The sequence below is a fragment of the Ambystoma mexicanum genome, chromosome 5q, assembly GCF_040938575.1.
Source record: "Ambystoma mexicanum isolate Mex_15411 chromosome 5q, UKY_AmexF1_1, whole genome shotgun sequence".
In the NCBI taxonomy this organism is placed as follows: Eukaryota; Metazoa; Chordata; class Amphibia; order Caudata; family Ambystomatidae; genus Ambystoma; species Ambystoma mexicanum.
In genome coordinates this window covers 805,236,126-805,263,650 of record NC_090933.1, presented here as the reverse complement: position 1 = coordinate 805,263,650, position 27,525 = coordinate 805,236,126, and the positions used below count along the sequence as shown (strand labels likewise).

Sequence of the window (27,525 nt, the reverse complement as noted above, 5' to 3'; positions counted from 1 at the left end):
GGCTTTTCACAGACAGTAAACATCTGGTGGGTCACTTCCTGCTGGCATGAAAACTATGTGGAAGCCTGTAGTCTATTTTTCGCACAAGCTGCCTTCTTCTCGGCAGAGAACTTGCCTATACCCCATGCTTTAAGATTTTAAAAATGTATAGGTTTTGACATTTACAAATGTATTCAGCTAATAGTTATTTGCACCTTATATTTAAATAACAGCTTTCTATTAGTGCCTGCCCATGTCGGAGTGAGTATATGATTATATTTTTATGAGAGAGCATTCCAGTGTCCCCTCTCCCCCTTCCCTCTGGTGGCTTGTACTGCCTAGAATCAGTCAAAAGCGGTCCTGCCTAATTCTAAAGCGCTTGGGAGTGCGGGAAGTTCTTAGTTCGTCCCCAACATGAGCTACACCCCCACCCAAGATACCGCTTCGTCACTGGATGATATGCAGAAGGCAGGATCTGCTTTTGGATCCTTGTCATCACAGCTTTATTCTGGTCCCTGCAGTACCAACTCTGCCCATCAGTGATTGCAGCCCAGAGTGCAGCATCTCCCCCTCTCTTCTCAGTAACTCTCCAGAACTCTTGCAGAATACACACGCTGACACTACTAGGAAGAGCCCTACGCGATTGCAGCCATCTGCATCATTCTGGCCTCCCTCAACTCACTTTACTCAAAGACAATGCTGTAAGGTTACTGAGACGAGCATCCCAAACGCTATGGTTCCTCAAATCCAGGGGTGTTCTGTCACTAGCAAACCTCCATGCGAGTAGCACCGTCTGCCTTAGCTTCCTATCTCTGTAGAAAGATCAGACAGTGCTGGTGAGGAAGAGGAAAAAAAGCAGACCATCATGGAGACCCAGATTCTGAAATATTTCACTGTAGCAACAACAACAAAAATTCTTGTAATTCAAAATCATTGGCCCCGTTTAAAAATAAATCATATAATACTTACAATACGATTGAAATTCCTTACCTACCATGCAGAGTGCTTTTAAGCTTCACAGTGCAACCCTGTGCGCCATAGGGAACCCAAACAAAGAATGTGTGATCCTTTGCTTTGGAAACATTTCTTTCCAATGGCATTAAATTTAAGGAATATTTTTTCCAGCAGTGCTTTCCTCCGGAGGGAACTACAAAATGGCACACTTTATTGAAATGAGCAACAACAAAAATCATTTAAAAAAATGAAAGCAGATAGAACAAGCAGTAGGTTGGGTGGGCAGAGGTGGAGGGGAAAAGGGGATAAGCAAGATCACACCTTCTCCTGCCCCACACCCCTAACCCGGATTTATTCTACTCTGGTTATTTAAACATGTTTAGTTTCCCTAATCACAACAGAACGTAAATCTCTAGAAGAACATATTTTCCAACTGATATCATGTTTTTAAAAGATGTTTTTACTTTTTACAAAATAAGCACTGGTGCAACCAGACAACAGTTAACTTAGTTTGTAATTTGTTCACATTTCACAAATCAAAACAAAATGCCACCTGTTAATGAATATGTGAAAGTACAACAACTAATGCATGGGACCAGAAAGGACACAGACCCAATTTGAACTTTAATTACAGGAATCAATATTGCACACTTCTAGTCATGCACAAATGGAATGCCACAAAGCACAAAAAACTATTCCTACCTTCTACTATTGTTATCATATTGCAGGACAAATTCAAGGTCTGCAGCTGGGTCAGTGAGGCAAGTCCTTCAATCTGAGTTATACAGTTTGAAGACAGGTCCAAATGCTGCAGGTTCCAAGCATGGCCAAGTCCTTCAATTTTAGTGATCTGGTTACAATGTAAATTGAGAGAATGTAGAGTTGAGCTGATCGAGATCTCCAGCAAACTACAAGAAAAGAAGAATACTGTAAGAAAGCAATACAGCCAGACACTAGTTTCAATACATAAGCCTTTGGTAAATAAATACAAAATAAACTTTTCCTAAAAATCTTTCATGAACTTTCATTACGTTATTTAAAGGATAGTTCCGGGACTTTTTTTTTATTGTCCCTACGGGTCGGCCATGTGTTTGTAAGCATAAATCGGTAGATCGTAGGAAACTTTCCTATGGACCTTACCCGACTTTTCGCCCATTATCGCACTCGAAATCAGCCTCCATTTTGTGATAATCCTATCATTCCGCCGCATCGACCTGGCTCACCTGCCTTTGCGGCACTAAATCAAATCCCCCGCCCCTGAAACAGACTTTATCAAAACATTCATATTCCCCGCCTCTATCCGTGACGTGACTGTGCTGCGTAGGCAAACGCGCCCAGGCGTCTTCTACGCGACTCCACACAGACCCCGGAAATCAACACAGATCAGCTCACAATACAGCGCACCACAATTCGGAATATGAAACTGTACTTTGAAATCAAACCGCAAGATTGTAAATGTGGTAAAGTACATTTATTTGACATCAAATGTTTAGAGAATATTCAGCGATTTGCATTTTTATTTGCTCATGTTCCAAAAAGTTCGTATTGAGGAACGCGATGGTCCTTTGCTGTACACAGGGTCTTAGAGCATCTCACAATACAGCACCACAATTCGGAATGTGAAACCGTGGTTTAAAAGCAAACGGCAAGATTGTACATTTGGCAAAGTACGTTTATTGGACATCAAATGTTTAGAGAATATTCAGCGATTTGCATTTTTATTTGCTCATGTTCCAAAAAGTTCGTATTGAGGAACGCGATGGTCCTTTGCTGTACACAGGGTCTTAGAGCATCTCACAATACAGCACCACAATTCGGAATGTGAAACCGTGGTTTAAAAGCAAACGGCAAGATTGTACATTTGGCAAAGTACGTTTATTGGACATCAAATGTTTAGAGAATATTCAGCGATTTGCATTTTTCTTTGCTCTCGATCCAAATTAGTTCGTCTTGAGGGAAGCGATGTTCGTGTGCAGTACACAGGGTGTTGGTTTACGATAAAAATAAGCTCTTCTGTCGCACTGATAATCGCATGGCTGTTCCAACAACGAGGCACTAGGCCACCACAACGGTAGGTATGTTGCATCTAACCGTTAGTACCGCGTAAGGGCATACTTGTACTTGGCGATCGTCCCATAAAATGGTCAGGGTGGTAACGTTGTTCACGCGGAGAAGCAACTGGCGGCTGTAGAAGCCGTCCGCCGGTGTCTGGTACTCGTGACACAGACAGTAGTGAATGATGTACCTAAAAACATAAAAAATGAAATTAGTCTCACCATCAGATCCTTATTAAAATTATTCATTTCATAGCGAGGACAGCGCTACTGGGTGTACACAAGTGTTTAAAGGCGTGGCGAGGCATGGAGGGGGGGGAGTGGAGTACAAGGTAAGTAGCATAAAATAATAAATAAATAGGGCCAGCTGGTGGCAAGTGCAAGGTAAGTGCAGAACAAGTGCTGGGAAGGGGGGGCTGTAGGATACTGAGACAGTCCCCCAGTGCAGGGGTTGACAGGGAGGCAGTGCAGGTGGAGAGTGGAAGGGCCCAGGACCGAGGTCGCAGACAGTGGACCAGTTGTAGCAGGGGAGAGGGAGAGAGAAAGCAGAAGCAAAGAGGAAGGTTTTGAGGTGCTTCAGTAAAAGAAGATGGTTCTCCTCCAGATAGTGCGCGGTAGAAAACACTATGCCACATAGAACGAACAAGTACAACTGAACCCGTCTTTAAAGCCACTGTATAGTAATGAAATTGCGGTATAAACTCATCAAAAGTTACTTACATTATATTTGCATTTTCCATTGTGTCTCTGTGTAGGGCAGACCCGAAACACCACTCCTTCTTTGCCGACGTTACTTCTTCTAATGAACGTGGCTCATCGTTTCGTTTCTGAAATTTTATTCATTATCTTTTCTTAGTCTTTCAGGATGGTCCCGGCCTGTCAAGGTCAAATCACAATAGAACCTTATATTGGGTCGTGGGCCTTTCCGCCACCCGAGCAAAACATCAAAGCAGCTGACCTTCACTTTGAGCGAGCACACATTTCTAGTTAGCTCCAGTTAGTGTAAGGGCATCTTGTCTGCGTGCCTTTTTTTTTATTGTCCCTATGGGTCGGCCATGTGTTTGTAATACGGAAACATTCTATAATTTTTGTAAAAATGATTTATATTACTGTTTGGTTTAATTGCAATGGGCCTGCAACATGAGGAGACTCGAGAGAACAGACAATCGAATTACAATCATTTAAACCGTGATGTGTATTTCTCAATGAGCTCTGCTTTAGGTGGACATGGAACAGAGGCAATGTTGGGTGGCAATGCAGTTGTCCCCTGCATAGGTTCGTTCACCACTCCATGTATGTGCCTATCGAGGACATCTACGATAAGTCTCTCAATAAACTCATATTGCATATCCTCAAACACTGGTTTGATCACCCATTGTTTACTTCTTTTAGTGAAGGCCTTATTGTAGCGAAGCGTCCCTAAAGTTCCGGTCGTCCTACTTTGTTGACGGCCAACATTATGGTTATGTGCCAAGACCGCTAGAAGAGTCCGATTTATCATGCCTTCCATGCCAAAATGCAATCTTTTGGGCCTGTACTTTAGGCACATATTGTGGAACACCTCCAAATCTCCTGTGTGGCAGAATTCCGTGAGTCCCCTCAAATCTCTTGTTATAGTTTTATCAAATACAATCTTTTCAATGGCCTTGTGAGTGGGTGATGAAGGAATCAACCACTTCTTCTTCCGTGCCTCCTCTGTGGACAAATGGCCATGTTCACATTTGTGGAAATGCTCATTTGTCGACCATTGATGTACGTTGCTACAGTGCAACATTACTGACCGCCATTTTTCCAGTAGAATTTCCAACGACCCTTCACATGTTTTTGAGCTCCACCAAAGATGGTTGCTGATTGACTTGGACCACTGTGAAATACCTTGCATATCTTTTTTTTTTCCTGCAGCCGACAATTTTTTATTGATTGTTTTTGCAAGATGCCATACGTCAAATTGGTGATTTATATTTTTGTACTGTTCTCTCATTGTCTTGGCAATTGAAACGTGTCTGTCCGTGGCTATCAGGTCGATCACCATTCCCCGCGATTGTAGTTCTTGCAATGATGCTACAAAGCCAACTTTCTCCATGGCCACTGAGGATGTACTTTGTGACACCTGCACGACCACCGAACTCACAATTTTCTTACTTTCCATGTCCTGAAAGTGGTAGGTGCAGTACTTGGCTGAAAATCCTGGACTGTCGCATTGTCCATCACCGGCTAGCCTGAAGCGTTTGCCCGCGAATGTTCTTTCCATTGACATTTTTTCCATTCTCCAAGCTTCGCTGATGGCTGGAAATAGATAATCGGTTTGGTATTTGTAGAACTGACTTTTCGCAATGAAATGGATTCCCACAAACTGAAAGAAATACTGTAACTTTTTAAAACTTGAACCACTAAAAAGTGCGGCCGCTGCACAAAGTAGATTGCCTGCTGGCAGTTGCCCCAGCATGGGTTGTGCAGACCATGCGAACGGATGATATTGTGTACAGGTGGCATGTATTTTAAGGTTAGTGCCTCGAATTGCACGAGTCACATTAATCAATGGCTCCCCACATACTTCCCCACCAACCCAATGCCCACATTTCATCATCATAATAATATCCATCAAACAGCTATCGAATACAATGAATTTGGCCTCTTTCCTTATACTGTCACTCTGCATCCCAGCTGGTTCGGCCTGTAACGTTGAGGACATGTCACTCGCATGAAAGGTACAATCTCTGATATCGTCTTCCGCTATGCTGAGTGATATTGATGGTGTTTCATTGTCGTCCACTTCATTCTCTTCCATTGCAACATCTGTTCCTTGTCCGGAGATGGGAGAAAAAAACAATGTCTTCAACTTTCGCGTGCTCTTATTTTTTGCGGGTGTGGATTCTGTGAATTGATCTACGACTGCATCCAAACTACCAGGAGGACATTCACTATCAATGGCTGGTGGTGGTATAGCTCCGTTGTCAATCACTTCATATTCTTCCCATTGGCACGATGCATCTCCAGTCTCAAGTCCCTGCCAAAAGGTTTGACAAGCAACATCTCTCGTTCGCTTCACTGTCTGTGTAGATCTAGTTCTTACACCCACTCGCAACTAGAGGACAGATTAGAAAAGGGATGTTCAGTTTAAACACAACTTACAGTATTGAACTATTGACAGTGAAAGACAACATAATATAGTGAACAGGACACTAACCTTCTTTTGCTTTCTTTTCTTTGAAACTTTCTTTCCTCGAACTTCAACATCTGGACGCTGTTGCTCCGACTCGTGTGTGCATGTCTCCACTTCCTCTCGCGCTGCAACGACTATACTTTCATGATAAGCACATCCATCACTCACTGAGGCTCCATCGACTCGCTGAAACATAGAACTTTCATTAGTATGTATAATAATATTGAAAACACAAAATGTACTTGGGGACCAATACCCATACGTACATCTCAATAGCAAAACACGAATGAACGCATTGTGTAGAACATTCAAACGACAATAGTTCACGCATTGTTGATCTAGTTAGATTGAACTGTCAAGATCCATACCTCGGGCTCCGCATAGACTTCCATTGATGATATTATTGAAGATGACGCTTCAGCAACTCCCTGAAACACAGTAATTGCATTAGTATGGTTTTCTATTTTGTTTAAAAGAACATAAACTTTCTGCAGGCGTCAACGGCTCATCTAAATAGACCTGCACAAATGATCAGTTGTCTAAAATAAATAATGGATATCTAAATATGATTCGATTTGCTCCATCGTTGGAAGTGTCACCACCCAGAGATCTGCATCAACTACTAGGGGTGATGTTCTTGTTGAAGAAGCTCCGTCAGCTCCCTGAAACATAGTACTTGCGTTAATAAAGAAGGAAGTATAGCGGATGTAATCACGTCATTTGATCTCGCATGATTGATCTGTCAGTATCCATACCTCGAAATGCATAAGAACATCAAGGGACGCTGTAACTGCGGTGCACACTTCTGCAAGCTGTTGCGCCGACCCGTAACTGCATGCTCCCCCTTCCTCTTGGACTAATGCTCCATCGACTCCCTGAAACATAGGACTTTCATTAGTAATGAACACAATATTGAAAAAAGACACATAAGAGGGCGACGACAGAAGGACATACCAATGGCTAAAAACGAAAGAAACATTGTGTGTAACAATCACGCTACAAGAATGCAAGATCTGATGATCTCCATCGATGGAACTGTCCGGAAACGTACCTCGAGCATCTGAGTGACATCTACGGTTGTCGTCAATGCGTTGGACTCCTCAGCATCTCCCTGAAAGACAGTACTTGCATTATTTTGGATAACAATAATTATAACTGAAAACAAAGACTAGAGGACGAGTACTGTGGTGTACCATTAGGTAAAATAATTACACGATCAATTAAAACTATTGATTTACATGCCTAAAACAAGTCAGTGTCAGAATAGCTAAGTAAGATTACCCGATAGGCGCTTGAAGTGGCTGATGACTGCAATAACGACACGGATGGAGAATCTTCAGCCTTCATATTGAGTGGATACATAAATGGGGAAATTATTGTTAGCTAATGCTACACACTACCGCAATGCCGAGAGATAAATACGTAAACTTGACTCACCAGTGGAGGGATGTGGACGAATAGAGTGGGAATAGCGGTTGAGAGCAATTTTCGCCTCGCTCGCGGTGTTTTCGTCCTTATTAGCAATGATGTGGAGTACATGTCTGGGCTAAAGTGCCTGCTGCAGATGCGGTATCGATCACCCCTCTTGTCCGCAAAGACTTCTAGGACTCTACTTTCTATCTCAGAGGCTGGATATCCGCAATATCGGACCCATTCTCTTATCTGATCTATTGTCTTAGGGAAAACATGCATTATAGTACCTTCAGATTTGTTATGGGTCTTCGAAGGGCAACCGCCAATGGAACAGGCAGGCATTATGGAAAGTTCTGAAAAGTAAAGATCAACAATTCTCTATGAATACCAATGTGTTAAAACATTAAATGACACATAAAAGGTTCAATGCAAGGTCCGTTTTGGTTCTTGGAACTATACATGTTATTCACATGCGGATAAGTATTTCAATAACTTTCAAAAAATAGAAAAAGTAATTTGACTAAACTCAGAACATGTGACTAGTTCCTTGCATGTACTGTCGTGAACGAAAAGAAAACATGGATGCAATTTGATGACTACTAGCAAATCGATATAAATTAAAAAATTGGACGCAAAATGATTATGGTACATGGACTTACCTTGACGAACAAACAGTTAGATGCAGGGATCAGAGTAGTTTCTTGTCGTAGAACAGGGAGCAGTTCACAGGTTGCAAACTGACGAGTTTGCTCAAAGTGGTCACGGAAGTTCACAGAGACGAAGAGCAGATAACCAGCACCTTCACGGGTTGACTAGCAAAGCGCAAAGAAGTTCTCATTAGAAATATGAAGTGGGTTATAAAGAATTCGAAACAGGGGTGTGTTTGTGAATGAATGACGTGTATATGTCGTGGCATTATGCGGTCTGCAGGGGGCCGTCCAGCGTGAGGGGGGATGCTTGGCAGGAGACACGGGGTCTGGAGGTAGACATGGGAACAACAACCCATGCTCTATAGACCACTTTGAAGTGTACATGGTCTTTGGCACCTCTTGGCCTTTATCGCTCCCTGAAAGCTCCACTTGCCAGCACAAGTACCCCGGTGCGAACTGCCTTTGATAGGGCGGGGGGGTGGATCGGGGCGGTGGTCGTGCAGACAAGACACAGGAAGACTCGTGAATGGAGACACACTTATGTGGATTGCAGGGGGCCGTCCAGCGTGAGGGGGGATGTTTGGCAGGAGACACGGGGTCTGGAGGTAGACATGGGAACGACAACCCATGCTCTATAGACCACTTTGAAGTGTACATGGTCTTTGGCACCTCTTGGCCTTTATCGCTCCCTGACAGCTCCACTTGCCAGCACAAGTACCCCGGTGCGAACTGCCTTTGATAGGGCGGGGGGGTGGATCGGGGCGGTGGTCGTGCAGACAAGACACAGGAAGACTCGTGAATGGAGACACACTTATGTGGATTGCAGGGGGCCGTCCAGCGTGAGGGGGGATGTTTGGCAGGAGACACGGGGTCTGGAGGTAGACATGGGAACGACAACCCATGCTCTATAGACCACTTTGAAGTGTACATGGTCTTTGGCACCTCTTGGCCTTTATCGCTCCCTGACAGCTCCACTTGCCAGCACAAGTACCCCGGTGCGAACTGCCTTTGATAGGGCGGGGGGTGGATCGGGGCGGTGGTCGTGCAGACAAGACACAGGAAGACTCGTGAATGGAGACACACTTATGTGGATTGCAGGGGGCCGTCCAGCGTGAGGGGGGATGCTTGGCAGGAGACACGGGGTCTGGAGGTAGACATGGGAACAACAACCCATGCTCTATAGACCACTTTGAAGTGTACATGGTCTTTGGCACCTCTTGGCCTTTATCGCTCCCTGACAGCTCCACTTGCCAGCACAAGTACCCCGGTGCGAACTGCCTTTGATAGGGCGGGGGGGTGGATCGGGGCGGTGGTCGTGCAGACAAGACACAGGAAGACTCGTGAATGGAGACACACTTATGTGGATTGCAGGGGGCCGTCCAGCGTGAGGGGGGATGTTTGGCAGGAGACACGGGGTCTGGAGGTAGACATGGGAACGACAACCCATGCTCTATAGACCACTTTGAAGTGTACATGGTCTTTGGCACCTCTTGGCCTTTATCGCTCCCTGACAGCTCCACTTGCCAGCACAAGTACCCCGGTGCGAACTGCCTTTGATAGGGCGGGGGGGTGGATCGGGGCGGTGGTCGTGCAGACAAGACACAGGAAGACTCGTGAATGGAGACACACTTATGTGGATTGCAGGGGGCCGTCCAGCGTGAGGGGGGATGTTTGGCAGGAGACACGGGGTCTGGAGGTAGACATGGGAACGACAACCCATGCTCTATAGACCACTTTGAAGTGTACATGGTCTTTGGCACCTCTTGGCCTTTATCGCTCCCTGACAGCTCCACTTGCCAGCACAAGTACCCCGGTGCGAACTGCCTTTGATAGGGCGGGGGGTGGATCGGGGCGGTGGTCGTGCAGACAAGACCCGTTTGCCGCAGGGCCTCACCAAGGAGAGGCCATCTAACTGAATGTAAGAGGATGGCTGCAGGATCTACTACATGGAATGCAGGGGGGTGAGTTTATAAATACCTCACCCTCCCAGGAGAATATACACTAGATTCATTTAAAAAATCAAAACAACCATTGTTAAAATATATGTTGGGCTTTATTTTAGATTTTAATTAAACATAAATAATAAACATTACACATTGTAAAGTTGAGGTTGCAGCACATCGAGGGAAAATCCGCGGTATTGTCCACTGTCACTGGGGAAATGTTGTCTAATGGCAAGTACCGCACAGGCAGGTATTACTCTCCGAACGCGGTGTCCGAGCCTCCCGTGAAGCCACCAAGTGAAGCAACGATAGGCCACCAGCCTGTACCACCTGTGAAAAAAAAAGATGCAAACTGTATTAAACTGACCAAACTTTCTTATCAATGTCGATTCAGGTAACACATGTCATTTTTCTTAGAAAAAAATTATATCTAGAAAATGCACTATATGGAACAAATTTACATGCGTTCGAATGATATGTAAATGTAATTTTATATGTGGGAGACGACCATGAAATAGTGGTGGCATGACTGACATCACAAACAGAGTATACTTACTCGTTACTCGGATTACGCGGACGAACAGTGCCGCGAAGTTCGTGCATAAGCACCATCATCATCCTCAACACGGTCCGTGAGAGGCAGGCTTCCCTGAACTCTGGCAGCTCGGTGATGCATTGCGGACTTTGCTCGCCTTCCTGCAGACTTTGCTCGCTTTCCGAAATGTAGGCCAAGCACCCGGAATTTTCACGGCAGCAGCAGTTCTCCTCCTCAGTTGGCATTAGCTCGCACCGATTGCACGTGCACCAGGTGGAGACGCCGTCCATGCGACATGGTCCAGGCTCTTCATCCGTTGACTGGTCCTCCCAACTGCCGTCCGAATCCCCATCGTTTTCGCGTGCTTGACTTTCCAGTAGTTCTTCCTCGGTGTACTCGGGCTCGTACATATACGGCATTATTGTGGCCATTGTGCGGTAAAGATAGTAAAATAATTTACAGAGATGGTACAGGTGTTCACACGGGCTACAAGCGGCGAAGGTAACTGACCAGAGCACTGAAACGAGTCACAGAATACTCAAAGTAACACAGAGAGAGGAATGGAATCGAAAATCTGCTGCTGTGTGTTGTGAAACGGTCTGTTTATACTTATTGGGGAAAGAGGCGTCCTGCCATTTCCATGGCAACACGTCAATAGCTGAGGCGCAGCGATTGTTGACACGAGACGTGCTTGAAATGGGCAGTACGCGTCTGCTGATGTCAGGCTCAGGGGCGGGGGATTTGATTTAGTGCCGCAAAGGCAGGTGAGCCAGGTCGATGCGGCGGAATGATAGGATTATCACAAAATGGAGGCTGATTTCGAGTGCGATAATGGGCGAAAAGTCGGGTAAGGTCCATAGGAAAGTTTCCTACGATCTACCGATTTATGCTTACAAACACATGGCCGACCCGTAGGGACAATAAAAAAAAAGTCCCGGAACTATCCTTTAACTTTTATTTCCAACAGTGAAACAAACACTAGAGTTAATGAGATTATAGAGTTGAACCTTGTATACCGAACACTTGCAATGCTGATAACAAAGAAAGGACCAGAAAATGAATAACACACCTTAAACAACGATTTGTCTCTGGGTGCTGGTCAAATAATGCTGAAAGTTAACTTTGAAGAGTCCCTAAAATCACAATACTCAGCATTACAAAAGGTTGTGTGAGAGGCCAGAAATGCGAGACAGACACAAAGGTATGGTCATTTATTAAATGAAAAAGTAGGAGATAAACACCTACCTTTCCCTATCCTAACAAGGATGTCCCTAACTAGCTTATTAAAACTAAAGAAAGATGACCTAGGTGTCCAAAAACTCTCTAACCCACGCACCAATACAAACAACAAAAGTATACAAGGAATATTTGCCTGTCTTCAGTTCAACAAAACAGTGTAAAAGTTTGGGTTGGGGTTGAAAGACTGAGTAAAAAATGTTCGAGGAAGAAACGACTGAAGATAATTTTTTCGAAATAACCTTGTCTTTTCTCACCTGAACATTTCCGCGGGAACTGGCGCTGCAGGGTACTTTCCTACCACACCCACCCCCACCCCACCCCACCCCACCCCACCCCACCCCACCCCAAGGGAGCCCAACCCTGGTCAGAAGGAGTCATTTCTGCGTTTGGTTTCTTACAAAAAGACTGAAAATAAATGACCTACCCAACCAAAAGCCAAACTTTTAGAAAGTAAAACATTTGGTAGTACCCGATTTAGGACTTTTAGCTGGGTAAGTCATATCTTTTCGGTCTTTTTGTAAGAAACCAAACGCAGAAATGACTTTGTCTGACCAGGGTTGGGCTCCCTTCCCCTGGATCAATTCAGGAATACCCTTGGTAAAGTTCTGATTCAATGAAGTTCTATTCAGTTCAACACAACATATCTTTCCCCTACACAGCGTCCTTCCAAATGGTAAAGTAAATGTCTCTTTCACAAACACTTGTTCAAATATCAAAGCAATGGGTGTCTTCCACAATATTCTTCTTGGTAAGGCAAATGTCTTTCTCAGAAGACAAAAGTTCATAAACCAAGGCAATTATTCTCAGGATGTAAAGCAATATTAGCACATCACACTTATTTATTTTCTCATTTGTAAAGCGCAATAGGCACACAGGCATTAAGGCGCTGGTTGCAAGGTCACATAGACTGGTTACGAGGTTACAATGTCTGAGTCTGGTTGGCAGCATGCATGTCTTTAGATTAGTATCAGGCCATGAGCAACGAGCACAGTCTTAAGGTGTTTCCTGAATGTCCAGTAGGATTGTTCTGCTTTTAGCGTAGGGGGGAGCAAATCAAGTACTTGCAGGCGATGACAGGGAAACTAGATCTACCAGCTCTCTTTAGGTTATATCTAGGTGTGGTCAGTCCGTTGGTGTTAGAGGAGCGGGTGGCTGTTGATGACTGCAGTTTTTCAAAATGTGTGTGGCAGGTAGGCAGGGGCAGTGTTGGTGAGACATTTAGGAGTAATTGCTAAGGTTTTCAAGATAATGCACTCTTGCACAGGTAGCTAGTGAGCCTGGTTTCTAGCAGCAGATATAAGCTCCCACTTTGGGATCTCTAGTGCTGCTCGGGGGGCATTGTTCTGAACAACTTGTAGCTTGTTGATACTGCGAGTGGAAGAGCCTGCAAAAAGGGAGTTGCCGTAATCAAGCCACAAGCCAATGAGTGCCCCAGCGATTTGGAGGCAGCTGTCAGAGGAGAGAAACGGTCTGCTGGCGTAGATTAATTTTGTCGTGTAGGCTGCTGAGGAGGAGATAGCATTGGCCTGCCACGTTAGCAATAGGGTGGCATCAAGGTAGACGGCCAAGGTCTTTAAGTCGCTTGACAATGGGATATTGAATGCGCTGTATGATTTATGAAGTTTGTTGAGGACGGTTTGGGAGCCAACAAGAAGGATTTCTATCTTGTTGTTCAAATAAAGCAGACGAGAGGCCATCCATGCTTGTATTGTTTGCTACACTAATCACAATGTGCAAGTGTTGGAGGCATAGTTGCCGATAGTAGGACAAGGATCTGCGCCAAGTCCGCATAGTTAGTATAGGAAACACCCGATCGTCCAGCAGGTCAAAAACGTTTTTGAAAAGATGTTATACAGTGTTGTGGAGATGCCGGAGCCTTGGGGAATGTTCCAAGTGACTGGGGAGGGTGGCGCTGCAGCTGTGTCAACAATCTCATTGGGCGAGTCTTCCGACCTGTGCTGTTCTTTTGTACTCCCTCCCATCGCTCTTATTTATGGAGTCCGTTAACTCTTCATGTCTACCTTGCCTCCACAAATGCGTTTCCTGCAACTGGCTTGTTGTACTTTGCTTACCTGATGTAGCCCCCTGGCCTTTAAGTGAGGCATTCCAATGATGCACTGACCACCCACTCCAATGGTGTATCTTGCTCTCAATGCTTGCCTGTATGCCTGATGGAATGAGGGGCTACATGAGGTGAGGCTTTTTCCAGGCTGAAGTCACTCTTACATGCTTGTCTCAATTGCATGTCTCGTCATTCCTTAATGCAGTTTTACCTACTTGTTCCTGCACTTTAACCGGTCCAACTTGTTTTGTATGCATTGTACCACTCACCACTTCCCCGCTTGACCTCCCTCCCCCCTTTTTCACGCATAGCACTTGCACATTCCAAATCATCTCACGACCTACTCAGAATGCTTTTTTTGGTCTCGGTCCCCTCTACCCCCCCCCCTACCTACGCTTCCCTCCTCCTCCCTCTACCCTGCTATAGCACTTGCACATTCCAAATGTTTCAAGACTGTCTAAAAAGGGTTTATTTGTTTTATACCCTCTTATTCATCCCTTTCTCCCCCCTTGTCTTGATGCGCCTTGAAACACAATTTTGTTGTAGAGTGTGCATTACAAATAACCAATAAATGAACAGTTCTTTCCGCCAGGAATGAAGCGATCCAGGTGATGGCCTCTCGTGAGAAATTGGCTGTTGTGGCAAGGTGCGGACACAGAATTTGGTGGTCAACCAGATCAAAGGCTGCCGACAGGTCTAGCAGCAGCAGGCTTGCTCATTTACTGGCATCCTTGATGTCATCTAATTGGTTTTGCAGGTCTAATAACGCAGAATCAGTTCTGTGAACATGTCTGAACCCAGAATTGAGTAAGCCCAGGATGCTGTTCACTTTGAGGTAGCTTAGTATCTGGATATAGGCTGCTCTATTGAGGATCTTCAGAGGAAATGGGACTGTAGTAATAGGTGTTAGATAGTGGGGATTTCTGGGTCTAAAGTAGGTTTCTTGAGTAAGGGGAGCACCCAAGTTTCCTTCAGGCTAGACAGCACTTTACAGGAAGCTTAAGAGGGATTGATTGATGTGATGATCTGTGAGAGGGCTTCCCTGTAGTCCGTGGCTGGGCATGAGTCCCCTAAGCAACAGGAGGGTTTCAGTCATTTTATGAGTGAGATCTCTGCCACTTCGACTTGACGAAAGTGAAATTGTGAAAGGTTAGGTTGGTTTGTTGGCGTGGGGAGTGTGTATAAAGGCAGAGAGAGGATTTTTTAGTAAGGATCTTTTTTTGTACTGTCCCGATTTTGTTAATAATAGAGTCTTGAGTACTGGTGCACCAAGCAACGTCCTTGGCACAGGGAGATGGGGTGGCTGTGGGGGATTCTAGCTTGCGCAGAATAGACAAGAGCTCACGGGAGCGTGATTTGGCGTTAGCGATTCTGGACTTGTAGGTGGCACATTCTGCCTATAGTATGGCCAGTTTCTACTTTTTCGCCATGGAGGCAAAGTGGGCTTTGTTACTGTCTGTAGGAGCATTCCACCAGGTCATTTCTGCCTCATGTTTAATTAAACGGACGGTGCGATATTCATTGCTGAACTCGGCATCCCAGTGTTGGCAGGTTTGGGTTTGTTCATGGATAAGGGAGCTATTGTGTTGATGGCTGCCACAAAAGTTATGTTGTAGAGATCTACTAGGAGGGTGGGATCAACTAGCTGAGTTACTGGGGACTGACGCACTTGCAGCATAGGAAGGATGCTGTCTTTAGTGAGGTTGCAGGTGTTTCTGGCCAGGGTGGCTGGCAGTGGAGTGGTGGCCAATGGGTTGGGGGAAAGAGATGGGATTGGAGAATGTGATGAGGTGATGACCAGTCTAAGAGCAAGGCAGGATGCAGGTGATAAAGACTTGGCAATTGAGGTCTGCAACCCAGTCCAGGATACGACCTTTGGGGTGCGTGGGGCTCACGATCAGTTGGGTGAAGCCATTCAAGTGAAGGGAGGCTGCTAGTGATGAGACATTATTGACGTCAGTCATTGAAGTGCATGTTTAGGTCTCCAAGGAGCAGAACTTTGGACAACAGTTTGGTGTTGGTAGACAGAATGTGCATCATATCTTCCTCGAAAGACAGTGTTGGGCCAGGGGAACGATAGACTAGGTGGCTAGCAATCGTGGAAGTGTGATTTAGCTTAAGTTTGGCTGAAAGTAATTCTTAGCTGGGTAAGCGGGAAGAGCAGATTTCTCTGAGCAGGAGCGTCTCTTTAGTTATTAAGGCTACATACCACGTTGTGCGTTTTGCCTGTCCTTACAGAGGATGGCATATCCTGTGGGTATGGTGACAGAGCAAGAGGGGCCAGATGCGGCATGCAGTCACGTTTCAGATACTGGTAATGGTTCAAGTTGTTGGTGGTGAGCGGTACAGCAATGTCTAGAGGGTGGAATGGTATGATCTTGCGTTCACCAGTGCACAGTTAAGCACAGAGAATGGTGAAGTGGTAGTGCCTTTACATGTGTTGTGTGATCTGCCTGGTCTCTGATTTGGGAATGCTCTGGGAGATGAGCTGGTTGGAGCTGAGCAGATTAGTCTGGATTGTGCATGTCTTGGTAGTACGATTGTGGACGATGGTGCTGGTTTGGCAGATTATGGACGATGGTGCTGGTTTGCCATCGGGCTGAGCTCTGGGTATTGGGCTGGTTGGAGCGTGACACACTGGCCTGGATGGTGCCGGTCTTGGTAACATGATTGTGGACAATGGTGCTGGTTTGGCCAAGGGGCTGTGAACTGGAGTCGGCATGCAAGTGTTGCTTCGTCTGAGGGAGATCATGAGATGTAAGCTTGTAGGGTAAGTGCCTCCCACAGGGTGTGTTTGAGGCCCAAGAGGACTTAATGGCCACAGACGAGGCTTTGGTAAAGAGGTGGTGCCTGTCCGGTCTTAGCACTTGAGACTTCGAGGTGGGTTTGTAGTCAGGTTTGGAGTAGATAATGCTTAGCCTACTAGAGCCATTAGCCAAAATAACACGCCTGTTACTGCGAGAGGTGTAGTTGAATTCAGTAAGAAGGCGGACATACCTCAATGAGAGGAATTGTGATTCGGAGGCTGGGCAGAGCAAGAGGCCATACGTAATGTGATGCGCATTGGATTAGTGCATCTGCCGGAAGGCATAGTTGAGGGAGAAGGAGACAAGGGTGCAAAACCTTGTAGGTCGATGCCGACTGATGTTAGGAGGGTAGATCAGGCATACTGTGGGCAAGTGGGACAGTAAACAGCGACAGGCCCAGACAGGTGATAATTCTGCCCTGAACAGTGCCCTTCACATTGAGCCTACTTCGCCTGACAGGTCACTTGTGATTCCATAAGTAATGGGCTGCAGCCTGCCCAATCCTCCAATCTCGTAGGCTAGCCAATGCAGACTCCAGTCACTGGCTGCAAGGCCTGGCCGGCTATCTTGGAAGGTAGCCAGCACTCCTGTGCAAAGGGATTAGTTAGTCCAAGAGGGCTTCCCCAGCAAAAGTGGTATTGGCCTCATTCAGCACTCAGGGCTTAGCAGGAGGATGAATATATTTAGTGGCATCGTCTTGGCACACGATGCCCTCTGTAGCAGCAGAGTTGGGGGCCATCTCAATCTTGCAGGCCCCGACAGGTGATAATTCGGCCCTTAACTGTGGCCCTATGCACTGAGACGGCTTTGTGAGAATAGTACAGCAACTAGTGGTGCAACAATTTGTCAAAATTATAATAGAGTTAACATGTTCTTTCCACCACACATTTTTGCCACAATCACACTGCTTCAAAACAACATCTTTCCTGGAGGCTGGGGCTTAGCGATGACCACGCAGTATCCATCACAGTCGGTTCCAATGCCAGTGAAGCCGTATCAGAATCAAGGATTGCAAAGTTAATTGTTTTGTCTTCTGTCTAGAGATTTGCAAAGCACTCAAATCACACCATTTGCTAACATAAAATGGCACGTCAGACCATCACACGATGATCTACAAGGCAGTCTCTCTCTCCTCCCCTCCCCCATCGCTCTCTCAGTCTTCCGCTCGTCTACACTCTCAGACTCTCAATCTGACTTTCTGGCTCTGTCTCTCATGATCACTCACTCTATGGCTCCATCAGTTAGTCTCGCTCTCTCTTCATCAGTAGGTCTCTCTCAGACTCCCTCCTCTCGCTGCCCTGTCTCCCTTGTCCCCCCCCCATCTCCCTCGCTCTCCCTCCATCTTCTTGACTCTCTCCCCGCCCGTCTCCTCTGCTCTCTCCCCATTATCCCTTGCCCTCTTCCCCAGTCTCCCTCGCTATCCCCCGCCAGTCTCCCTCGCTATCCCCCGCCAGTCTCCCTCGCTATCCCCCGCCAGTCTCCCTCGCTCTCTCCCCCCAGATCTCCTTTGCTCTGCCCCAGTCTCCCTCACGCTCTGCCCCAGTCTCCCTCACGCTCTGCCCCAGTCTCCCTCATGCTTTTCTCCCTCTTCCCGCTCTCCCCTCGCTCGCTCTCTGCCCCAGTCTCTCTTGCTCTCCCCATCTCACCTGCTTTCTCCACCATCTCTCTCCCTCTCTTATGTGCTCTCTCTCCCACTCACTCCCTCTCAACGTCCCTCCGCCTCCCTCTCCCACGTCCCTCCGCCTCCCCGTCCTTCTCTAGTCTGGTTTTCTCCCTCTTCATCCCATTCCCTTTCAGCGTATCTCGCGCTACCACTATATAATACATCTCTCTCTATCTTTTTGTCCATCTTTTTGTCCATCTCACTCACACTCTAACACTCTAACACTCCCTCTATGCGAGTCTCCCCCCTCTCCCTTTTCTCCCCCTCATGTAAAGTTTATCATTCTACGACAGACAGCCTAGTACACTCTTAATGTACCCTTTAGAAATTTCCCTCTGAGAAAGTGTAAGTGAAAGAAAAAAGTACATTTGCACCAATGAGGGTTAATGGATTCCATTCTTCAAATAAAAGAGCATTAGGGAAAATGTAATCACCACAGATCTTTATATTTAACAAATATATCTGCCATAAAAAGGTTAGATGCTTGAACAACTAAGCACACTGGGCTTGATACGCTTAATTTTTCAAGACACTCGCCTTAACATTAAAGTGTATGCAAACACAAAGTGTCATGATTTGCATCATACCCTGCATGTCCGAGCATAATCTTCACACCAAAGACTGTCTAAATGCCCACTTGCGACAGAGGCAGGTTTTGCGGCAGAAAAGAGTCCTGTACCAGAAGCAAGGCTCTGGAGAATGTTGGGTCTCTGTGCTTTGGTGCAAGGTAAACTACTACCTCTGAGCACCTGACAGGCTAACTATTGGACACGCAAATTGTTGTGGGGCCACCTTCTGGGTGAATCTGTGTATCAATGCTTATTACCGTTGTCCGATAAACCTTAGAAACACATTAATAATGCTCTATCCTGTTTACCATGTATATTTATTCTCTTATCAAGATAATAAATGAGCATTCAAAATAGAATAGTCAAGCAATGTACAGTTCCTAATATTAGCAATACAGTATTGGAGTAGATACCCAGCATCATACTCTTCTAAAATGTAAAACTACCTACTACCTGCCACAAGTGTTATGTAGCCTTTGTGGGCCAGTAAAATATAAAATCATACTCACAATTGCGATACTGTGGATTCACAAGCCAGGGGACAGGTAAGGTTATACAGACCAACCTCTGCATAAACCATCAGGTGGAAAGGGTTAAAAGTTAACTCTGTCCAAAAGGCAAATGGCTTCTATGAGTAGTTACCTAAGAATAGAACAGCCAAAAAGTGATCTAGAGCCATGGAGCAAAAGAGATAAACAATTCAAATACCCCTTCAAATAACTTTCTCTGCGTTTTGATGAATTCAATTATCCTGTCCAAAGAGTATGAGGGGCAACACAGGTTATATACACTGTCGAAATGTAGAACTATCCTAAGTGTGTCACCAACACAGGAAATGTTGAAAGGCTACCCTAACAAAAATACATCATGTATGTTAAGAAATGTATTATTTTGACCACACAAAAACTTCCACAAAGCACAATTTGAAAAATTGTTTTGCTCAATGAGCAGTTTACTAGCTCAGGGTGAAGGCATCTGAAAGCTGTTTGCTGGTAGTTCCCAAGGCAGTTCAGCTTTGTAAATTAGTTTACCCCAACTATTGAAGCAAAATAAACCTACAACAAAGAATTAGAAAAAGATATTGGTCCATCTTTGGTACCAGTCACCCTGACACGCTTGCGTGTAATGTAGTATATACTGTAACTCAAGAGAATACTCCAAAAAGGGTTAAAAAATGTCATATTGTGCAGTCTCCCTGCATAGATAATATAGCAAAATATACCTGAACTCTAGTATTGCGTGTAGACAATTTTCATCTGCTGTGTGTCAGGGTGAATGGTACCAAAAATGGACCAATATATTTCTAATTCTTTGTTGTAGGTTTATTTTGTGGGTACAGGATTAACATATATTTTACAAACTGAAATCGATTTTACAATCTAATTGACGATGTCTTTGGGTTTAGCCTTTACTTTATTGAGGGATTGTACTGAAGATTTATTGGATTTAGATGTCTAATTCTTAATTGTATTGTGTCAAATATGTAATGTATATAATACTGATAGGCTTTCTTTATATATACACTTTTACAGACTTGTTTCTCCTGAAGGGGTCCGTTACCCCGAAACGCCTTGAGCTTGCAACTCTGTTACATCCAATTTTACCCTGTCCCTTATAGGGCAGCAACTAATTTTGTAAATGTTCCCTGATGTATCTGTCATTATAAGAATGTGATGTATGATATCTATTTATTTTGTTTGTTAACTTTTTACTGTTCATAAATAAAAATATATAGTTTGACCCCATATACATTCTTTTGACTTATTTTTTCAGCTTTCATGGTGTGCAGGGGACGGGAGTGTCTCTAGAGTTAGACACTTATCTTTTGTTCTTTGCTCTCTTTACCCAGGCAGGTCAAGAACTTGCAGGCCAGCAGACATCCAGGCCTTGCTCCTTTCGCGGTTCAGCGTAGCATGGCCTTCGGAGAAAATCGTAGAACCTACCTGTGGATGCTAAATACAGCTTCCTTTTAAAGGCTAAGGCCGATACCTGTTTTCCCGTTGGCCAATCACATTCTAGCAGATAACACCGTAATGCTTGTAATTAATATTAACATTCAAACACTGCGTGCTTATTATTAATCCATAAAGGTTATGTCCTCATTTGTAGGTATTTTTCCAAAATCTGAACTATTACAGGTCTATGTTCTGTGAAGATTTCCTCAACAGATGCATCATTTCATAAATGCCCCACACTTTAGATAAGCACTCCTTTTTGGGAAGTAGAGGGAGTGGTCATAGACCAGCCACACATTCTCCAGCCACCATCAATAGGCTGTGTACCACATGTAGGAGTGAACATAATCCTGAATCTTGTAGTGGTAGCCCAAACAGTAACAGCAAGGGATCCAGCTCCCTATAGAAACCTTCCACCTCCCAGATCCACCCTAACATTTGCTTCCAATATGCTTTGTTCTCCCTAAATCTCCAACCACACAAGCAAAAATCTACCCACCTTCCTACCTCCACTCTAGCACAAGGGAAGGACATTGGGGAACATTTCTGATAAGGTAAGAGGTGCGTTTTGCCACCTGTGGAGCAGCTTAATGCTGTGGAGTTTGTACTGACAGATTAGTGATGCTTTAAAGGCCTTCAAGCATAATACTGATCAAAGTCTGTCTCAAAACTGCATACCTAAATCGTTCTGCCATAAATGCAGAGCCTTGTAAACCCCACTGTGTTCTGAAGTGATCAGTGCCCTATGGAGGTTTGATACCAAACTCCTTCATCCTTCATGTTTATCCAGCGGTTTCGGAAAGGTGTCCACTCCCTATTATGGCTGACAAACTGAACCAGAACACCCCATTGCACTGAATGAAGGTAGTGAAAGGTTGACAATGAGATCCACAGTGGCCAGTCACCTGGCTACAAAGAAGTCTGATAATCGCTGGGGTTATAATCTTGAACTTTTCTTGGGGTAAGAAAATGTTGAAAAGGGGTTGGGGAGATTCCAGTGCCAACTGAAGGCTTGGATAGAGGAACATACTATATTGCTCAAATGTGTAAGCTTTTTTTTACGCATTATTGTGGTTTTTGGTTAAATGTATAACCTTTTGACACCGTTTACACAATTATATAAACCCACATCACAGAATTCTTACATGTTACAACAAACCGTACAATATAATAAATACAATACATGACATTTATCTAATAAAACATTATTAAAATAAGAGCATCAGTTCAACCAGTCAGTTGATATCAATACCTAAATAAAAGATAGGGATTATAGATGGACTAGCTTAACCACTTCTAACCAGATATAGCACATGGTAAAATCCAAAACCTATAAATAGGCACAGCAATGGTCGATCTGTATATTATTTAAATCATGGAAAAGAGCATTATACCCCTTCTTATATAAAAATCCACTAGTGTATGGCAACCGTCAAAAGATGACAACCTAATATTTATATATTCTACTTATGGGTTCTTGATGCGGAATACTTGCCCATGCACCCCATCGTTCAAAAGTAGGTAGAAGCTCCAATCAAAGCTGCATTATAAAATGCCTTACTTTGGAATTTGCGAGTTTTAAAAACATAATTAAAAGGAATGTTAACAGGGAAACTCTGCCTTAGATACAAAAAATAAGATGCATTCTTACTCAATTGATAAATATTATTTTCTCTGTCTCACACGGCAGCTTTCTCCTTTATATGCACAGCCCAAATTAATTGAGGGATTAACAGTAAAACCAATATCATCATAAAAATTCCTGATCTCACAAAGTCAATTATTGACAGCATCTGAAGACCTATCTTTCAACGTATAAGAAAAGTTTGAACAGAAGGATTCATTGTTATCACTATACTGTTGCACCTTCAATAACAGAACCAGCTATCTTTTTCTTAGTAGATAGAGAAAGTACCCCCAACTCACTCTGGATTGCTTCTACTGGTGTGGAAGTCGGCCAACACAAAGTATTCTGCCATAATTGACCTTCTAGAACATCGAGCCAGGTGGTTTCTTTATTTTTAAAAATGTCTAAACTGTACAAGGCACAAGGTACAATACCAGTTCTATATATTTCTGTAATAATCCCTCTGTGCAATAGCCTCCTTTATTTACAATAAAGTTCTTAACTGCAGAGAAATTCCTTTGCACTTTGCAGGAGATCTCCTTTGCAACCAGGCTGGAATTTAATTAATCAAAAATAGGAAACCCCAGATAGGTACCCATTTACTACTTTACCACTTCAATGGAAACATTATTCCAATTGAAGTTTATGGATTTCTTCTTACCAGCCTTAACGATCATGACTTTTGTTTTCTTTTGATTGATTGTCAGGTTGTTTTTCACAGAAAACCTATGCAGGGCAGAAAGACTTTGCTGTAGTTCTATGGGTGTACTGTCAAAAATGGTCATCATCCACATCGGACAACCACGCAAAATGTGTTGCTGTCCCACCTTCGGAGGAATGTTTTGACAAGTTTTCAATTTCTCATCCAAGTCATAAATAAATTATAAAGAAGCGGCGCAAGAGTGAAGTCTTTTTGAAGTCTATAATTAGTCTGAATTACCCTACTAAGGTTTCCTTCCTGGTTTAGTCAAAATTGCACCGAGGTTCCAGAATAAAGTAATTTAATATAATGTTACTTTTGGGGTGAGAACGCCTAAATGCTGTAATTCGGTCCCAAGTAATTAACTGCGTCAAAAGCACCTTCGTAATCTATGAAACATAGTTAAAGAGCAGCTCCCTTGGTCTTCAATGTAGTGCAAATTAAATGCATTAAAGTCTATACATTTGACAGCGTACTAAATCCTTTTCTAAAACCAGATTGCTGGTTACTGAGCAAATTATGTTCCAAGATCCACTCATTCATCTTTTCCAGCATAAAATAAGAAAATACATTTTTGAGAAGGAATCAGTCATCACAAGGAGATGATAATATGATAGTATTTCTCGTGAACCCTTTTAATAAATGTATCTCTCGTGAACCCTTTTTATAAATGGGTGTCAGAATTGATTTTTTCCAGCTTGCCAGTATCTTCCCAGTGTTAACAACCAATGAAAAGAATTTGAATTATTAGAGCTCAGTTTTCCCCATCTTTCTTAATTAAAATGTTTGCTATCCCATCAGGGACAGGTGCCAATGATGGTTTTAGATCTTCGACTGTGAAAATTAGACAGTCATGATCATAGAGCAGGCTGTAGTCCTCTGGGTCCTCACTGAAAAGGGGCTCTGTTGAATAACTGAAGGATATGCTTTGTCCAATCAGTTTCAGGAATAGGAATTACTTCTCTCTTACCATTTAAGGTAGTATAATGGCCATTAATAATTGCCCAAAACATCCTGGAATCAGTACCATTAAGGGCATTAAACATGATCAGCCATTGAGCAGAGGCAACAGATCCTTTATGAACTCTAACCCAAATTTTATATCTAGTTTTTAAACCTGCAATATCCTTCATTCTATTCAGTGAGATATGAAAATGCAACCACACTTCTTTTTATATCAATTTTTAGTTGCTGTTTCTTAGCCATAACTTTATAATCACATATCCTACCGCTGCAATCAGGTTTATAACTATATTTCCTCTGCTGAATCACGATTTTCTCACATATCAACTCGAACCATGCCAGGTCATGGAAATTGGGCAAACCCTCTAAAAGATGTTTCTGAAAAGCCAATTCATTAAAGGCTATAATATTTCATTCCGTCCAGATCACTCTATTGCCAGCCAGATTCAGCCTATATGTCCCCTTGATACTATCTTTACATTTACTCATTTGAAACTTTAATGTGAACAGCATCAGATGAAAGTCAATGACCTGGTTGAAGATTACACTGGGAAGCAATGCATAATCAATCCAAGAATGCCTATGTCCATTAGACTAGGTATATAAACAAGCATCAGATGAGTCACTTTGTTGCATTAAGTGCAGTATACCATGGTCCAAAATAAAAGTAGACCTATCCATGGAATAAATCCAATAAGTCATCATCTATTTTGCCCACAGCATTGACGCCATAGAAATTTACTCTCTACCCATTCATGCAATATCAGTTGAAAACAGTCAATGATAAAGCAGATTTAAGTATTTCAAGGAGGGTTATAAACATTAATAAAATCCGCAGGCATGATTGCTCCAAATTAATAGTCAATACTGCCGCTAAAATATTATCATTGAGGAGAGAAGGCATACACTCAATTAAATGAAAGTGGTTCTTGGCTCAGATTATCAAACCACCAAATGGTCTCCCCAAAGTAGTTTGCTTAACTAGCTTTGGAACAACCTGCTATCCATCTAAAGAGTAGTTATTGATCATCCATGTCTTCTCCAAAAGGAACAGATCGGTTTCTAACAATAGGGATTGACTTTTTTTCTTTTTAAATAAAAGAGTTAAAACCATGAGTATTCCAAGACTTAACAATAAAAGGATTAAAATACTTAGTGGGGGGTGTGATAAATCTGATGTTATCATCACTCCTTTCCCTGAGGTAGCCTCTCCCTATGTGGCCTGGGGACGGCAGCCGCTATCTGATCCTGGCCCTGGGGGCGGCTATATGAGAGAGAACCACCTGAGGAGAGGCGACCCTTGGGAAGACACATGACATCTTCGGGGAAAGACACATATTCCCCCATTCTCCTTTAGTAATGTTCCCTCCATTCCTCAAGTCTTAATGGTTTATTACACCACTCCTCCTCAGCCATGTACTGAATCCAGTATTAATATTCCCCGACAAGATAACCAGAGTAATTAATTAGACGAGGAACAGGCAGGGAGCGGTCACGATTACTCCCCAAAGAATCCCATACCAGCTTCCCCAACAACACATTTTTTTAATTATTTGTGTGCCACAGTAAAAATGGAATTTTAACACATTACATAGGAAATGTACATGAAACCAACAAATACATAGTCAAATCACACAATTCAGTGCCAAATTCCCATTTATGATATGACATTTGTAACACGCCTATACACAAGTGTTTCAAGGCGCGACGAGGCAGGTGGGGGGGAACAAGGGGAGACAGACAACAATCCTACTAGGCAAGGTGTCATTCAGATCGCGCAAGTGCAAGGGTAGAGGGGAAGGGAAAAGTGCAGGGGGAAAGGGAGAGGTGAAAGTGCAGCACAGGGTTAGTAGAATACAAGATAAATAATAAGGGCCCGCTGGTGGCAAGTGCAAGGTAAGCACAGACAAGTGCTGGGAGGAGGGGCTGTAGGAATACAGAGACAGTCCCGCAGTGCAGGGGTTGCCAGGGAGGCAGTGCAGGGAAGAGTGGCTGGGCCAAGGACCGAGATCGGCGAATGGCCCAGTTGCAGATTCAGTGCAGTTTCAGTGATTTTAGCAGGGGAGAGAAAGTGGAGGCAAAGAGGAAGGTTTTGAGGTGCTTCCGGAACCAGAGATGGTTCTCCTCAAGTTTCAGGGAGGCAGGAAGGCTGTTCCAGAGGGAGGCCCCTGCTGCGGAGAGAGATCTACCCCCCCAACTCGTTGCTTGGAGAAGCGGCTGACCATGCGGGAGTTGGAGGCAGATGAGCGAAGATCTCGAGGAGGAAGATATTTAGGTAGAGAGAGTTGAAGGTATTTTGGCCCAAGGCCCCAGAAGGCCTTGTGGACAATGCAGAGGGTTTTGAACTTAATCCTCTCAGCCACTGGGAGCCAGTGTAGTGATTTCAGTCCTGGAGAGATACTGTCCCTGGGCTTGAGGCCAAGGACAAGTCTCGCAGTCCTGTTCTGGATGAGTTGCAAAGGGCGGAGAGTAGAGGCAGGCAGATTTAGATAGAGGCTGTTACAGTAGTCCAGCTACGAGAGACCTAGGGCTCTAGAGACAGTGAACTTCTGGGGGAAGGAGAGGAAAGGAAGGGGATACCTCTGAGGAGGTGTAGCTGGTAGTGCGACTTCTTAGAGAGGTCAGATATGTGAGGAGAGAAAGAGTGTGGAGTCGAAGATAACCCAGAGGTTTTTTGCCTTGCAGGTAGGAGCAGGAAGGGGGCCAAGAGAGGCCGGTCAGAGAGCTGCAGGGAAGGAGGGAGTGGGTGTGGCAATGAGTAGAATCTCAGTCTTACTGGCATTAAGGCAGAGGTCGTTGGTGGCACACCATTCATGGATAGCAGAAAGACAGTAAGAGATGAGGGAAGGGGAAGAGGAGGCCGAGGGTAGCCTGAAAATGAGCTGGGTATCATCCGCATAGCACTGAAAGTTGGGGTAGAGAGCGGCGATGCGGTGGGCAAGAAGTGCCAGATACTGGTTGAACAGCCAGGGGGAGAGGTTAGACCCCTGGGGGACACCACAGGTAGAGAAAAAGATGTCAGAGAGGAAGGACCCCAGTTTGACCTGGGAGGGTCGATTGGAGAGGAAAGAGGGTCAGCCACGCCAGAACCTGACCAGCGATACCCAGGTTATCACGGAGACGGTTGAGCAGGATGGTATGGTTAACAGTATCAAAGGCAGAAGAGAGATCAAGCAAAATGAGAACACATGGGGTGTTCGAGTCAAGGTTCGAGAGCAGGTCCTCACGGAGAGCAGTTTCCGTGCTTCT

General features: G+C 44.3%; 1 protein-coding gene across 3 annotated transcripts in view; it reads right to left on the bottom strand.

Annotated features, from left to right (window-relative positions):
• LRRCC1 (leucine rich repeat and coiled-coil centrosomal protein 1) overlaps positions 1-27,525 on the bottom strand; it is a 1,358,299-nt gene that overhangs the window by 1,285,793 nt on the left and 44,981 nt on the right. For all 3 annotated transcript variants that reach the window (XR_011278636.1, XM_069621288.1, XM_069621287.1), the window contains exon 2: positions 1,636-1,841. Coding sequence is in view for 2 of the 3 variants with exons in the window: in XM_069621288.1 (XP_069477389.1) it covers positions 1,636-1,841 (206 nt within the window). In the remaining variant the exon portion in view is untranslated. The remainder of the gene's footprint in view (positions 1-1,635; positions 1,842-27,525) is intronic.